Consider the following 16106-nt stretch of genomic DNA (forward strand, 5'->3'; position numbering starts at 1 on the left):
GCTGGTAGCCATGGGGAGAGCTGGGCACTGGCATCGTGTGCTCCGCTTGCTGTCTATCGGAGGTTTCCAGCAGTGTGCGCCGTGTGTGTGTGCCTCCCTGCAGGCTGTGATGCGTGTTGGTGTGCAAATTGCTGCCCTATTTGTGCCCAACCCATCACCTGACTGCTGAGGAATGCGGCTGTCCTTCGGTCTCGGCTTCTGCTAAGGTGTGCCTTTATGTTGGGCAAGAAGGTTGCAGCCGGGTGGTTGAGTGCAAAGGAAATTTGCTTTTTGTTCCTTGAAATCCCAGAGTACTTCTGAGGTGCCTGTAATTATTTTTTTGGTGAGTCTTTGTTAGAGGTTGACATAGGATTGACCATTATGAGCCTGAGTCAAGCAGCTCTCCAGGGCTAGATGGGGAGTTACCTCCCCACCCTACAAAAAAACATGGATAGTTGGCTGCTGATGTGGTTTTAGGGCCTTTCTCTGCCTGAACTCAGTCCAGGGTCCTGCATCTGCATGCATGAGTGTTGGTTGGGGCCAGCATTCAAAGTCCTTGTCCATCCTTGCATCTCAAGCATTTTGGAGAGCATGAAGAAATGTCCTGAGTGGTGCAGCGGTGGTTTGGGGCTGAGGACTGAATGAGGAGGAGACTTCTGCTCCAGCAGCACACGCCACAGGATAATCCCTCTGTTTACACCACAGGCAGCATTGAGATCACTTGGTGCTGCTCTCTATTAGTGCATGGTGATGAGACATGTTGTTGCAATCGTGCCACGAGGAGCGTGATTTTGCACTTGCAGAGATTTGCTGGGGAATGGTAATGAGGAGTGGCAGGAGAAACCGGTGTGACACTGAGCTGGCTTTGGAAGAAAAAAAAAAAAGGGCAGCCTGCATCTAAATGCTGACTTTGTGGGGAATTTGCTGAGGTTGCACGTGTAAGTAAACAGGCAGAGTCCACGTGGCGGGTGGCATGCTCTGTCCTCATCACTGTGTATTCTGGGTGTAGGTTTTGGTCACCTGAGTGTATGCTCATGAGATCTGGAGGACAGAGGCTATGAAAATGCATTTAAACCATTCTGGGGGGTAGGGTTCATTTTACTGAATCTCTGCTGTCTCTGAGCATTGATGACATTCTCACCACTGCGTCACTCAGTCATCATTCGTGTTGGCTTAATTAATTTGCAGCAGTTCTGCCCCCTTCACTGTGAAAATTAGTATCTAAAGCTGAGGGTTGGGTCATGGGGAGCTTCATATTAAAACTGCTCACCTCTGTAATTGCATTCCTATTAGGGCTGGCAGCAAGGAACTGCTTCTCTTAAATACACGCCATTTATTTTTTCTCCTGGACTTGAGAATTGGCTTTTTTTAGTCCTACAGCAGTCTCATCAGCATGCTGAGACTCAGTTACCAAGTCAGGTCATCTGAGGCAGCAGAGACTTGGAATGACCACAGTTTCTCACGACTCAATGACAGATTTCGTTATCATTGGGCCTCAGTGCCATTGTCATGGAGTTGGGTTGGTACCTGGAGCATCCCTGGGAGGTGGTGGGGGCATGGGCTGGGAGGACCAGGAGCTGCAGCCCGGTGTGAGTGGGAGCACCCAGACACTGCCTGAGCACTCGCACCTCTCTGACCTCCTCCTGGACCACTGCATGTGAAGAAGACCTGCAGTTTCCACTAATAGCTGGGAGTTGGGTCCAAACTGGCTGCAACGTGTTGTTAGGAACCCATTCCCACCTTGTCAGAAATTTTGGCTTTTTAGTGTCTTGGTTGTTGATTGGTCTCGTTTTCATTGCAGTTGCTTATATGCTCCCATCCTTACCCCCTCAGCCCAAACACTTAGCTCTTGAGACATCCCATTGGAATTGGTTCATTGACTTAAATATCCTGTGCTGGTAGGAAGTGGAAAGAGAGATAGATATGTCAGCAAGAAGAATTGGTTAAAGACACCTTTAACCAAAGAAAAAATAAAGACCAAAGACCAAAACCTTGAAGTCTGGAACTTCGTGTAGAAATTGTCTTTTTTTTTATTATTTTTTCATTATTTTTTCATTATTTGAAAACAGCAGTTCCTGAGGAAAACTTTATGTGGTGGTGTAAGTACAGAAGTGGTTGTGCCTGTGTTGAAAGAGTGTTGTGTCTACTAGGAGACAAACCTGTTTGTTGAGGAGTATTGGTAATAAGTAAGTGTATTATGAATAGGAAATAGCATATCCATCCCACATGAGTCTGAGTTGAGTCTGATTTCGTGACTGGCCCTGACAAAACCCAACATGCTTGTGAAGGGTGATGAGGGCAGCCCTCTGCTTGTTGGGGGGGCACGTGGGGGCTGGTGATTGTAGAAGGTGATTGTAGAAGATACAATTTAGGGTTTTGGCTTAGATGCTTTTCCATTGGGGAAAAATTGGAGCTTCGATATGGAGTTGTGTCCTACTGTGAGACATTGGTAGAGCAAGGAGAAGCTGTGTCACCATGATTCCTTGAAGAAGCAGTACCACAGTGATGTTGTACAGATGTTTCACCTTGTGCTTCACTATAGGCTTTCCATGTGCTTGTTGGTGACAGCCCTTGGAGGTATTAGGAGCCATCTGGATGTGGCCCTTTTGACCTTGGTTGGACAGGTCACCTTGGAAGTGCCTCTCTGCATCAACCAGCTGGGGATTTGTGGTTGGAATGCCAGCCTGCCCTCTGGGTCTGTGTTTCTTGGAGGCCACATGGCCACATTGGTACTGAGTGTTGGGTAGGAGGATGGGGCCAACATCAACCTACGTGTTGTCTGCTCTGTGTTGTCCATAGCTATGTGTCCCAAAAGGCTGAAACCTCCCCTTCCTGCCTCCAAGTGCACTTTTGTAGCTAGCAAGGGGTCTGTGTGTCACAGCAAGGCCTCTCGATGTGGAACTGGGGAATGCTGGCTGCAAAGCAGAGCCTTGCACCATGTAACCACCTCTCCATCCTTCCTAGAATGGCAACAAGGAGGGCTCCCTCGACATGCTGGGCACCGACATCTGGGCTGCCAACACCTTTGATTCCTTCAGGTAAGCTGATGTTAGAGATCTGTGAATGGGGCTATCTTCTTGGTGCTCAGGTGGGCGCTGCCACGTGGCCTCCATCATTGCCCCTCGCATAGTCCATGGCACTAAGCACTAGCAAACAACTTTCTAGTTGAATATTAGGAGAAATTTCTTCTCCAGAGAGCATTGATGCAGTGCACAGGCTGCCCAGGGGGGTGGTGGAGTCACCATCCCTGGAGGTGTCCAAGAACCGTAGAGATGTGGCACTGAGGGATGTGGTCAGTGGTATGGTGGGGGTGGGTTGGGCTTGGGCTTGGGGATCTTAGAGGTCTTTTCTAACCGTAATGATTCTGTGAATGCACTTAAAGCATTGTGTGTGCTTAGGAGAGGCCTGCTGCCAAATGTCTCAGAAAGGCACTGTTGGCAATCGTCTGAGAGCTGCACAGGCGAGGCTGAGCTCTGAGCTCTGCTCCTGGCCTTCTCTCTTCCACTAACTGCTGCTGTGATCATGTGTTTGCTCTGCAGCTGCTGAGCAAAGCTGCTGCTTCAGCATGAGGAAAAACAAGCGTGCTTCCCTGCTCAAGCAGCAACAGCTCAAGCAGTGAAATGTGCCTTCTGTCCAGTGATAGACATTGCTGTGCAGGGGTCAAGCTCTCACTGATATTTGCTCCAGGTCACTGGAGTGGGGAGAGCATCTGCATTGCACAGGCTGGAGCAGCCTCTGCTGCAGTACCTTCTTGGTACAAATTGCAAATACAGGTAGCAAGGCGTGTGGTCTTCATGATGCATCTGGATCAAAACTATGACTTAGTGCAAGCAGCAGAAAAAAAATCACAGCACTGCAGTGTGAAGTTGGAGGCCTGTGGCATCACACTGCACAGGTGGTGCATCCAAAGCACCAGCTGTTCTTCATCTGCAGGCTCAAGTTTGCTCCTGTGCTCTTAGCGTGGTTTTATTGAATTAGCAGAGCATTCATTCTCTTTGTCCCTCTTTGTTTTCCTCTCCCAGTGGTGCGACGTGGGACCTGCAGCCTGAAAAACTAGATTTCAGCCAATTCCACAGGAAGCTCCGAAACACCTCCAAACACCCACTGCCCCACATCGACAGGGAAGGGTGAGTGCCACCTGCGTGCAGCTATCCCAGCCCCAGAGCTACAAGTGACGTGATGCCCTCCAGCAAGAAGAGAACTTCTTTGCAGTGGGAGTGCTAGCATGATGGCATGGTCCATATGAAGGACCTGGAAGAGCTGGACCACAGTCAGGGTCTGAGATCTTGGCCATCTTTGGCTCATATGGTTTAGAGCAACTCTGTTTGGTGTTTTTTTGCATTGCTTTATAGAATTCATTTCTAAGCCACGCTGGATCCAAGCTACACTTAAGAATGTTTTAGGGAAAGGTCACGGTTACAGTTCCCACAAGTGATAGGGCGTCTGTGGAAGAGCAGAACTGAGCATGGCCCGTGCAGATCGCTATTTCATTCAGTGCGAGTTCTGTTGAACACACCTGATTTCCCTTAAATTGATTAGGTGTTAGTTAACTTCAGCTGAGGCTCACGTTTCTTACTGCTGCTGTTACCAAGAGTGCTGTAGTGCTGTGGACAGGCATGGTGCAGGGTGATAGGGCTGAGGCATCATTTCGTTTGGTGTCATTGGCTTTGTGCCTACGTGAGAGTGTTTTGGAGATGAACACAATGGCTTCAGAGACCTTTTTCTCTTTATGAGAGCCTTCTGCAGTGAAAGCTCATCCCTGTGTGCCATCACAGAGAATTAACGTTGGTTCCAGCGAGGCTTCACTGCTCATGTTTTTGTTTGCTCTCTCTCTACCACAGGCTTGGAAAAGGGAAATACGAGGATGGTGACAGCATCAATCTGAACGACATCGAGAAGGTCCTCCCAGCATGGCAGGTGGGTGCTGATATGGGCAGAAACCACTCATGTCTACACAGGGCTCAGATCTTAGAAAAGGAGCTTCTGAAAGCACCAGGCTCCAAGAGCTGCCCAAAAGCAACACGTGCTGATCCAGGTGTTCCCCTCTGCAGTGCACATGCCTTGTATGTAGTACCACTGTACTTGCTCCTTTTCTCAGCCTGATTCTTCTCTGGATCTGTCCCTATAGCTGCTTTTTGTGGTTAAATGACCACAGTGAGCGCTGGGGAAGCAGTGCTGTTGAAGAGGTCGGTTTGTGTCTCAGTATTTCCCAGTGCCCCAGTCCTGAAAGCAGCTGTTTTCTCGTACGTGCTCAATCTGTCTAGACTTTAGGTCACAGGGGAAAAAAACACTGGGGCCTGCTGATAACAACCCAATGACTCTGCAGAATGAGACTGCTCTCCCTGGGGAACCATTGGAATAACTAAAGAATCAAAAGGAGTTTCCCAATGTACTGGGACTGCATTTCTGGGGCCACCAGCTGTGCCCAGTACCATGTGCTCCGAGCTAGAAGACCCAGTGAAATGCTTGGTTTGGTGCTTTGTGTTTTATTTTGATTCAGTACTTTAGTAGAACACTGTGTGATTTGGAGATGTACCCACCCTGGTGTGCACTGTGTGCATATGGGAACCAGGAGTCCTACAGTTAGTGGTGGGGATTTGTCTTGTTCAGCATTGACAAGTGAAATGCTTTCTGACAGCTGCTCTAATCCAGATGTGTCATGCACTGGATATGAAGGTGATTGTGGAGAGGTCACGCTGCTCTTTAGTACTTTAGAGAGCTCTTTGGGATACAGTATGTGGGAGTGTTGGGGAAAATACAGTGTGAGCATATAAAAGAAAATCTTTTGCCCTTTGGGGGGCTTTGCCTCTCTGTGTCATATGCCCTAAACAATTTCTTCCCAATGGAGGTGCACAAATCCTTGTTCTATCTGTGCTTTAAGGTCTCATGGGTTGCTTCTGGTCCAGCTCTTTGGGCACACCTTAGCATCATTCTCCTCTGCTAGATGTGCTGCAGCAGCTCCAGCAGTTAAAGCACCAGACTGCAGAGGGGCAGTGAGTCTTACAGGTTGCTTTGGAAATTCTTTGTCATGTACAGCATGAAATTAGGGTTAATTTCCAGAACACACTCAACTTCGTATCTGTATCTCTACTCTTGTTTTCACTGGCCCACTGATGGGTGGGGCAGAATATTCTGGATATGGGGACATTAATCCATAGACTTGAGTTTTGGTGGTAGAATCTATCAGCAGTATTTCAACAACACATCCATTGCAAGGGACATCCATGTCTTTTTGGTGAGAAAAGAAATACGGAACAAAAAGAATCAGGGGAAAAAAAAAAAATAGGAAAAATTAACCGTCCTCCAAATGCTCTTTCCATCACTGAGAGAGAAATGCTTGTTCCAGCCTTTTGTTTCGCCACTGCAGAAAGTGTTCCCTCTGCTCGGTGCTGCTCTGCCATCTGGTGGGAGCTGCAGGCAGAGCCCTCCTGCTCGCTCCTCTTTGTCTCTCCTCGCTCATAGGATCTGCAGTTGGATTTGGGCACTTGTTTGCCCAAGTGCTGCCAAAAAATGGCTTTGGAAAAAAATGTGAAGATGAGTATTCTCCGGTCAGAAGGGCTTTCAGACACGGCTGTGTGTGCTGGGTGCACATACAGCCTGCAGACTGAGCCCTCAGCCACGTGGGCAGGTAGTGACATGGCAAGGGGCATTAATGAGGAACACACTGTTGGCATCCTTTGGTTTGACATCTTCACAGCCTTGCGGCTCACTGCATCGAGTGATGTGTTCAGTGCTGGGCTTCTCACTACAAGAAAGACAGCAGGGACCTGGAACGTGCCCAGAGAGGGGCAGTGGAGCTGTGAAGGATCTGGTGGACAGGTCTTATGGGGAGCAGCTGAGGGAACTGGGATGGTTCAGCCTGGAGAGGAGGAGGCTCAGGAGAGACCTCATCGCTGCCTACAACTCCTGAAAACAAGGAGTAAGGTGGGGGTCAGCTTTTCCCAGATCACAGCAGTAGGACAAGTGGTGGTGACCTCGTGTTGCACCAGGGGAGGGTCAGGTTGGATATTGGGAATGATTTCTCCAAAGAGCAGTGATGCAGTGGCACAGCTGCCCAGGGAGTGGTGGAGTCACTGTCCCTGGGGGTGTCCCAGAACCATGGAGGCACTGAAATGGGCTGCCCAGGGAGGTGGTGGAGTCCCCTTCCCTGGAGGTGTTCAAGGAATGTTTGGATGTTGTGTTGAGGGATATGGTTTAGCAAGAACCATTGGTGATAGGTGGATGGTTGGACTGGATGATCTTACAGGTCTTTTCCAACCTTAGTGATTCTGTGGTTCTGTGATTCTGTGAGATGTGACACTTGGGGACATGGTCAGCGGGCGTAGTGGGTTGGGGTTGGGCATGGGGGATCTTGGAGGTCTTTTCCAACCTTAATGCTTTGTGATTCTGTGGTTCTACTCTACGATTAATGTCTTTCAGTTTTCTTTCTGATTTTTTTTTTAACCTTTCCATTGTGTGCTTGGAATCAGAATGCAAGGGCTAGTTTCCATTGTGTTGTCTATATAGATGTCTGAACTGCCCTGAGGGTAAAGAGCAAGAGTCCCAGTGGGAGCTCCAAGCTGGGGTGACATCTCCCCTTTCCTCCCCCCCTCCCCAGCTCCTGCTGAGCGTGTGGGCACAGCACCGCCTTCAGAGGAGGTTTCAGTCTCACCAGCCAGCTTCCCATCTCCCAAGGGTCTTTCCAATACTGCAACTGCTACAACTGCTGCGGAAAGCCCCTGGCAGAGAGCCATGGTTGATCATAGGTCACAATGCACTGAGACTCACACCCCTGCTTGCTGAGCAAAAAGCCTTCGTTGCTGTGATTTCCAGTAAGATCTCCTCTTCCTGCAGTCCATTTTGCTGTGGCGTTGAACCCAACTGGCAAGGACCATTTCGTTGGGAAAAGGAGTGGGCTGGGGGAGACGTGGTTGCCTGTAACCCTTCAGTGGGTGGTAGAGCAAGGGTCACTGTTGACCACTGAAGGCATCTCCATGCAGCTCGTCAGCTCGAGGCTTCTTGCAAGGGACAAACAGCAGTTCTGGCAGTAGAGCAAAATCGCTTTGAAGCCCTAAAACAGGTTATAAAAACAATGTTTTCTGTCAGACCATCTGAAAAGGGAAAATCTTCCAGTGGGTTTTTTGCTTTCTGAGGGTCTTTTGTGTCTCAGACCTACAGCGAGATGCTGTCAGGAGGGGAGAAGGTGGGGTGGTGTGTTCGTGCCCTGTGTGTGCAGCTGGGTTCCTGTTCAGGGGGTGGAAGGGGTGAGGATGACTGACCTCACACCCCTAGGTTGCAGGTTTTGGCAGCTGGAAGGCGAAGTCACTGTGACGTCTCAGTGGCTGAGCGATGGGGAACCAGAGCAGCCAACGAACAGCGCAGGGAGCTTGGCCTTGGGATTGCTGCTTGGTGACAGCTGGGACAGTGCACCTTGCAGCACTAGAGGGCACTGCAGCACCGCTGCACAGCTCCTGAGCGGGCTCCGTGCAGAGGACTTTATTCCAAGGGCTTTTTCCAAGCGTCAAAATGCAGCGTCTCGCACCCATCCTGTGCCCAGGGGTGGGACAGGGGTGTTCTGCAGCCACAGTGCCACCCAACTCTTCTTGGAAATCCGACGGCTCCACTTGTGCCCTTTGGCCAGTTTGCAGGGCTTTTGCAGATGTGGACTTGCAGTGTTGTGCAAGGGTTGGTGCCATACAACTTTCCTCACGCCAAAGAGCGGTGATGTGTGTGCTGGGAGGTCCTCACTCGCTCTGGAAGGTGCTGCTGCCCCTTGGATGTAGGGACTCATCCTGTCCACCTTCTGTCCTTTATCTGCCCCGTGCAGAAGGATGTGCCAACCTCAGCAGGAGGGCATTGGGGACTGCAGTGACATCCGCTGCTGAACCACTGCTGTTTCTCAGACCCCAGTTGTCCAGGTGCTGGTTTGCCCTCAGAACAAGAAAAGTGATGGAATTTTGGATGCTTTATGGCTTATCTTCAGAGCAGGATGGAGCTGCAGCTCTAGGCTGGGCTTACCAATGGGAATTGGTGGGGTTTGGAGGAGCTGGTGGGATGCAGAAGAGAAGCCTGGCAGCAAGCAAGTAATCACTAAAGCTCTGGTGAGAGGAAGGGGTGGAAAGGGAAAGCATGTAGGGGTGGGCCAGGGAAAATATGCAGCATCTTCTGAGCAGGAGCAGCCGGTTTGCAGCCAGCTGCATGGACATGAACAGAGAGGATGAGACAGTGGTGCTTGCAGGGCAGGGATGGAAGACCCGATATTTTGTTTATCGGAGTTCATCAGTAATTCTAGACCTGAGAAATTGGTCTTCCAGGGAATTTGCTGTTTTGTGGATTGGGACTGGATTATAAAGAGCAATGCTATGGACATCTGAGGCTCTCAGACATTGCCATATTGAACTCTGGCTCGAGCCCAGCAGAGAGCAGCCCAGGCTTTCCTCAGGCTTCTAGCTGACTTTCCTTTCAAAAAGATTTGTTTTCATGCAGCTCTATGGTACCTAAAGAAAGCCTGAAAGGTTTTGTTCTTTCCCAGTCCTTTCTGTATACCTTAACACTATTCCCTGCCCCCAAAGTCCTGCCCGAATTTTATTTCGACTTCTAAATGGTGTTACATCTCCTTTGTTTTCCCAGAGGATTCATTAGAAACCTGAGAGGTCTTTTTTAGCACTGCCTTGAATTCTGCTGAGTATTTTCCCAAAGTCAGTTGCGAAGAAGCATGAAGTTTAAAAAGTTGTTGAAAGGAGCAGAACAACAGAAAAAAAAAACCCCAGGTTTATAAAGATCCCAAACAAAAGCTGAGTTCTTCTTTGGCCAAGCAGATTTCTGCTGGCTTGGCCACTTCCACATCTTAATCCCCTTCCCCATTCTCTGTGAAATAATTTTTGATAAAATATAGGGAAAAGAAGGATTTCTATCCACAAAGCAGAAGGACGGGCACACATTCCTGCTGGCACAGGAGCTTGCAGAAGCACAGCTCCTTCTAACAGTTCTACTGATGTGGGTTGTTGTCAGCCCATGTCTAACAAAATATTTCCTGCAACATTTAAGCTTTATCCTTGTCCAGAAGATGCTTCCCCCATGTGCTGCCTTTCCTCTGCTGTGATGGAAATAGCGGCAGCACAATGAATGAGACCAGAAGCTCCTGCAAGGCGCTTCCTGCCTGCAGGCAGCAGGTAAGCACATCCCCTTCTGCGCCATGGACGTGCTGCCTGGGGAAATGTATATATAGCCAGGGTGTAAATATAGGCTATTTGGTGGCAGGATGAGGGTTTGTTGAAATGCAAGTTGACTCGGTCAAAGACTGTCCCTTAACTGGGGAGTTCAGTGCTGGACGCGACGCCCCTGTGTCTCATTCATGGGAAAATAAAGATTGTTTGTGCTGGGAATTACGCGATGTGCTCCTTGTGGGAGCTGACTGAGCTCAGTAAGCAGGAACCCATTCAGTGTTCCTATCTGTTTTCTCCATAGATTATGATTTTTAAAATGCCCTCTATGTTGTCTTGTTTCTTAAGATACTCCTTGCACTTTTCTACTGGCCCTAGAAATGGTAACTGCATAGTTGCTCGTGTGCTAGAACTGTAGTACTATAGAATGATAGAATGGTTGGGTTGGAAGGGACCTTAAAGGTCATAGAACCGTGGAATAGTTGGGTTGGAAGGGATCTTAAAGGTCGTAGAACCATGGAATGGTTGGGTTGGAAGGGATCTTAAAGGTCATAGAACCATGGAATGGTTGGGTTGGAAGGGATCTTGAAGGTCATAGAACCATGGAATGGTTGGGTTGGAATGGATCTTGAAGGTCGTAGAACCGTGGAATGGTTGGGTTGGAATGAATCTTGAAGGTCATAGAACCATAGAATGTTGGGTTGGAATGGATCTTGAAGGTCATAGAACCATAGAATGTTGGGTTGGAAGGGACCTTGAAGTCATAGAATCATAGAATGTTGGGTTGGAAGGGATCTTAAAGGTCATAGAACTGTGGAATGGTTGGGTTGGAATGGATCTTGAAGGTCATAGAACCGTAGAATGTTGGGTTGGAAGGGACCTTGAAGGTCATAGAACCATAGAATGTTGGGTTGGAAGGGATCTTAAAGGTCATAGAACTGTGGAATGGTTGGGTTGGAATGGATGTTGAAGGTCATAGAATCATAGAATGTTGGGTTGGAAGGGATCTTGAAGGTCATAGAACCATAGAATGTTGGGTTGGAAGGGACCTTGAAGGTCATAGAACTGTGGAATGGTTGGGTTGGAATGGATCTTGAAGGTCATAGAATCATAGAATGTTGGGTTGGAAGGGATCTTGAAGGTCATAGAACCATAGAATGTTCGGTTGGAAGGGATCTTGAAGGTCGTAGAACCATGGAATGGTTGGGTTGGAATGGATGTTGAAGGTCATAGAACCGTGGAATGGTTGGGTTGGAATGAATCTTGAAGGTCATAGAACCATAGAATGTTGGGTTGGAATGGATCTTGAAGGTCATAGAACCATAGAATGTTGGGTTGGAAGGGACCTTGAAGTCATAGAATCATAGAATGTTGGGTTGGAAGGGATCTTAAAGGTCATAGAACTGTGGAATGGTTGGGTTGGAATGGATCTTGAAGGTCATAGAACCGTAGAATGTTGGGTTGGAAGGGACCTTGAAGGTCATAGAACCATAGAATGTTGGGTTGGAAGGGATCTTAAAGGTCATAGAACTGTGGAATGGTTGGGTTGGAATGGATGTTGAAGGTCATAGAATCATAGAATGTTGGGTTGGAAGGGATCTTGAAGGTCATAGAACCATAGAATGTTGGGTTGGAAGGGACCTTGAAGGTCATAGAACTGTGGAATGGTTGGGTTGGAATGGATCTTGAAGGTCATAGAATCATAGAATGTTGGGTTGGAAGGGATCTTGAAGGTCATAGAACCATAGAATGTTCGGTTGGAAGGGATCTTGAAGGTCGTAGAACCATGGAATGGTTGGGTTGGAATGGATGTTGAAGGTCATAGAACCTGAGAATGTTGGATTGGAAGGGATCTTGAAGGTCGTAGAACCATGGAATGGTTGGGTTGGAAAGGACCATAAAGGCTCCCTGGCCACACCCCTGGCTGTGGGCAGGGTGTACCCCCAGCTCAGGCTGCCCAAGGCCCTTTGCATGGTCACAGGCACCTCCAGGGATGGGGTACTCACACTTCCCTGGGCAGTGTCACCACCCTGGGATGTAGGACAGCTCATGGAGAGAAGACTGTACCATCTCCAAATTTTTATTACTGAGTTGCTGGCCTGAAGGTTCTAATCTAGATGAATAGAAATAATGGAAGAAATGTGATACAAAAGTGTGTATGATTTCAGTGCTGTGCATTGGCACAGTATATGGAGGAACAAAATGGAGCTGTGGTCTGTGAATAGGTCTGTAAAAATGCCATCCCTTGGCCATAGAGTGCTGTCCTGGTGGCTCTTGGTCCTGTGGCCAGGCAGGGTTACTCTGCCCTGCTTTTCACCTGCTGGTACTGCCATGGAGAACTACTCAATTTTGGGTTTTTCTTCTCCTTTCTCCTTCTCTTCCTCATCTCCCCTCCCTCCCCTCTCTTCTTTTTCTTAATTCCTGTAGTGTATGAGCAGCAGAACCACTGGAGAATGATAAAGCTTCATTTCTTCCTGCTTTTGTGGCCCTCTTGATTATTTCATTTCTCATTGTATATTCTTTTGAGGTTCCCCTCCAAACGGAAAGCAAATATGTATGCTTACAGGAGCAGTTTGTTTCCGTTTGGCTGAGCAAAACAAGCAGATATTGCAGCAGATACTGACTGCTTCTGCTTGGAGGTTCTGAGCAGGGAGCCCTGACACCTATCCTGCCACAAGCATCTGAGTGACAGTGGTTGCTAAAGCTGGCTGCCTATGCTTCAGCTTTGCCATGGATAAATAAAATATAAAAATCCAACTTCCTTAACTTCGGCTTGCTGCATATTGTTAAGTAAGAATATTGAGGTTTGGGGTCAGCAGTTGCCTAGATGTGATTTTACCAAGTAGATGAGAGTAGAGTTGCCCTGTCATGGTCTTTAATGGTCAGCTTGCAATGATAACTTTTACCAAAGCCAGTTCTCCAAAGTAAAAAATGAATCATAAATTTGCATTTGTTACAATTCAGAAGAAAGCAAGGACCTTGGATGCCATCCAGATTTCCAGCAAGCCCTACAGGTGCTGGGTGAGGAGAATCACTCTCACTGCAAGGTTCTGGGGAGACAGAATCAGGCCCAGGTGGTGCCTTTGTGCCTTGAGTCACAAAGCTTGAGCTTGAGTCAAGATGTTGGCTGTGGTTGTACAACAAGCCCATCTGAAAGGTCATGGAGAACCAAAGAGGGTTTGTGTGCAGCGTTGGTGCTTGGCCATCCTTGGCAAGGTTGGGTAAGACCAAGAGTGCATCCAACATGTTTTCAAAAAGTCAACTCCTTGTGTGCACATTGTTATCTAGAAAGCCAGTTGGTTGATTGTAAAGCTCAGGCTTTACACTGCTAGGTGTGTTCTGGGGATTTGCTGCCATCCCAGAAGCACACAGTGTCATCCCACACTATGCCTTGGCTCTATGTGGGTAAGGCCAAGCAGCTCCACACCTGGCCATCACAAAGGCCAAAATGCACTTACGCCAGAAAAAGCTAAGTGTGAGGGGGAAACATAGCCGTCAGTATGTGAGCACCCACCTTGTACACTTTTTCTGCTTTTTATTTCTTTTTTTTTTTTTTCCAATTTTTTTGTGCCTGGCTTAACAACTAGAAGGCTGCGCCGCGCTTTGGTTTTTCCAGTCTGCTGCATCGTGTGACCCCAGTGACTCCAAGTTAAGCCTCATTATATAATGGCGGGCTGTTTTTTTGGAAAACCTCCATTTAATCCTTTCTGAGCAGAATTTGCTGGTTTTGTTTTCTTTCATATCGTCGCCTCGCTTCCCCCCGCCTACCCCTTCCCCGGCGCACGCACGCTGGAGGCGTCAGTCTGGGAGCGGGGTCCTTTCTTCCTCTTTTATTTTTTATTTTCTTCGAGTCTGTAGAGAAAAATGGTTTATTTTCGTTTTCCCGAGCTCCAGCGCCTTTCTGCGCCGCCGGGGGGAAGGACTACGTGATGTGCAGCAGGTATTTTGTGAATGGAGCGCAACCCTGTGACTCCCCGTCGCTCAGCCGAAGGGGGGAGGCAGGGGAAGGAGAGAGACAAAAAAAAAAAAAAAAAAAAAAACCCAGTGACTCCATACGACTTGCTCTGGCTGGAAAACTTTTTCAGCTCCGCGGTTCTTAAGCCAGGAGGAAGCTTTCTTCTGGCCCAAGAACAATAAAGGGGTCAGCAGCCTGATCCTCCCTCCTACACCCTCTTCCTTCCATTGTGAGGGGTATGTGCAAATATCCCGGGCTGCTTCTGCTGGGGCCTTGGGGACTCGAGCTGTACATGTGACATTAAAGAGAGACTCTGGAGCAGCCCTGTGAGTTTAGCAATGCTGCATTGCAAAAATAAATAAATAAATAAATAAATAAAGGGAGGAAGAAAAAAACAAAAGTGGAGTCTCTGAGGTGCTCTATTTCTGGTGTGTAGCTTTAGCGCGTTGGAGAAGGCGTTCGCGGAGAAGGTTCTCAGGAGTATTTCATGGAATCGTTGGAAAGGACCTCCAAGATCTTAACCCCAGCACTCCCACACCATGCCCAGACAAGGTCCCCATGTGCCACATCTCTGTAGTTCTCGAACACCTCCAGGTATGGGGACTCTGCTGTTTCCCTTGGCATTTTGTTTTGTCTTCACGCAGTGAGGAGCACCCTGTCCCCTTGCCATGCCCCAGCCTTGACACAGGCACTCCTCCATTGTGCCACGGCTGCACCTTCCACTTCCTCTCCAGAACGATGGGGTGGTTGCCAAGGCCACCTGCATCTCTTGGTGCCCAGGGGCTGCAGGACTGCTGTGCTTTCTGTGGTCATGCAGAGGGGTGTAGTCAGTGGGCATGGTGGGGGCGGATTGATGATTGGCCTTGGTGATCTTAGTGGTCATTTCCAGCCCTTACAATTCTCTATTATAATTTTTTCCTCAACTCAAAGCAGTCACCCAGCAGCCCTGTGTACCATTGCAGAGCACAATGTGTTCTGCCATCACAAACAGCAGTACTTCTTCCAGATGTCAGCAGGGCAGCCACGTGGCATTTGACATCTGCCAGACCTTCCCGAAGGAGACGGTGGGATCCGTCGACCTTTGTGAGAAGGTGAGGTCAATACAGTGAGCTGTACGGTGCGCTGATTCGTTTGCTAGAGGGTAGAAACCCACCTCTGTTTATTTTTATTTCTTCTGCAATGACTGGTGGACAGCACGTGTGACAGCTCGCCAGGCCTTGGCACTGAGGAGTCGCATGAATCACGACGGTGATTTTGCAGCAAGGCAGTTCCTGCCGTTATTATCTCCTCGCTGTGTCGATAACGTGTCGGTGGCGATGCTCAGGATTTCCTCGCGCTCCAGAGCTTTCCTGAAGCGCTGGAGGAAGTCGCCGTTCCAAGATTGCACCTCCGTGCTGAGAACCGGGGGCCGGCCGTGAACGTACGTGCGACCCGACATGATCCGAAAAGTGCCGTGAACTCCTTTCCCCGTGGTGTCAACATGTGCCTCCTCCTCCTCTGCAAACGCCAAACCAGGATCCTGGTGATGCAGCTCTTGCACTGCTTTTCCTCGTCTGGAAGAGGAAATAGTGCATGACCGACCGTCGCCAACCAGGTTATGGAAACGCGTTGCGAGTGTTAGAAGCATACGCAAGAATAAGTTTGTATTTATTCTGTCTGTCCTCAACATCCAAGAGCTACTGGAGCCAGGACAGGCAAGTGTAGCAGCTCTTCCCTTTTTCTGGGGGTCTTCATCCAGCCCCGCTACAAGGCTGGGTGAAAAGTCTTTTGGCCATGCGGGAGGATGATGTTGAAGATCCAGAGCAGCTTGGAACTTGGATAGAGTAACCCAGGCTTCTTTCACACGTGCTTTCCCAAAGTTCCTTGGTTATTTCCTACCATCAGTATCAGTAGCATGAACAAATGAGGTAGTCGTGTTGGGAAGAACTGACTGTTCAAGAGCAGATTGGAATGGAGCAGAGGATGGTTGGGAACGGATTGGATGGGGGTGTGTTGGGGAGGAGATCAAGACCTGGCGATGTTCCATGAGT

General features: G+C 48.7%; 1 protein-coding gene across 6 annotated transcripts in view; it reads left to right on the forward strand.

Annotated features, from left to right (window-relative positions):
- CTIF (cap binding complex dependent translation initiation factor) overlaps positions 1–16106 on the forward strand; it is a 95334-nt gene that overhangs the window by 27597 nt on the left and 51631 nt on the right. For all 6 annotated transcript variants that reach the window (XM_031597096.2, XM_031597097.2, XM_090132288.1 and 3 more), the window contains 3 exons: positions 2944–3017; positions 4002–4106; positions 4821–4896. In XM_031597096.2, coding sequence (XP_031452956.1) covers positions 2944–3017; positions 4002–4106; positions 4821–4896 — 255 coding nt within the window. The remainder of the gene's footprint in view (positions 1–2943; positions 3018–4001; positions 4107–4820; positions 4897–16106) is intronic.

The sequence above is a fragment of the Phasianus colchicus genome, chromosome Z, assembly GCF_987193195.1.
Source record: "Phasianus colchicus chromosome Z, bPhaCol1.hap1.1, whole genome shotgun sequence".
NCBI classification, from domain to species: domain Eukaryota; kingdom Metazoa; phylum Chordata; class Aves; order Galliformes; family Phasianidae; genus Phasianus; species Phasianus colchicus.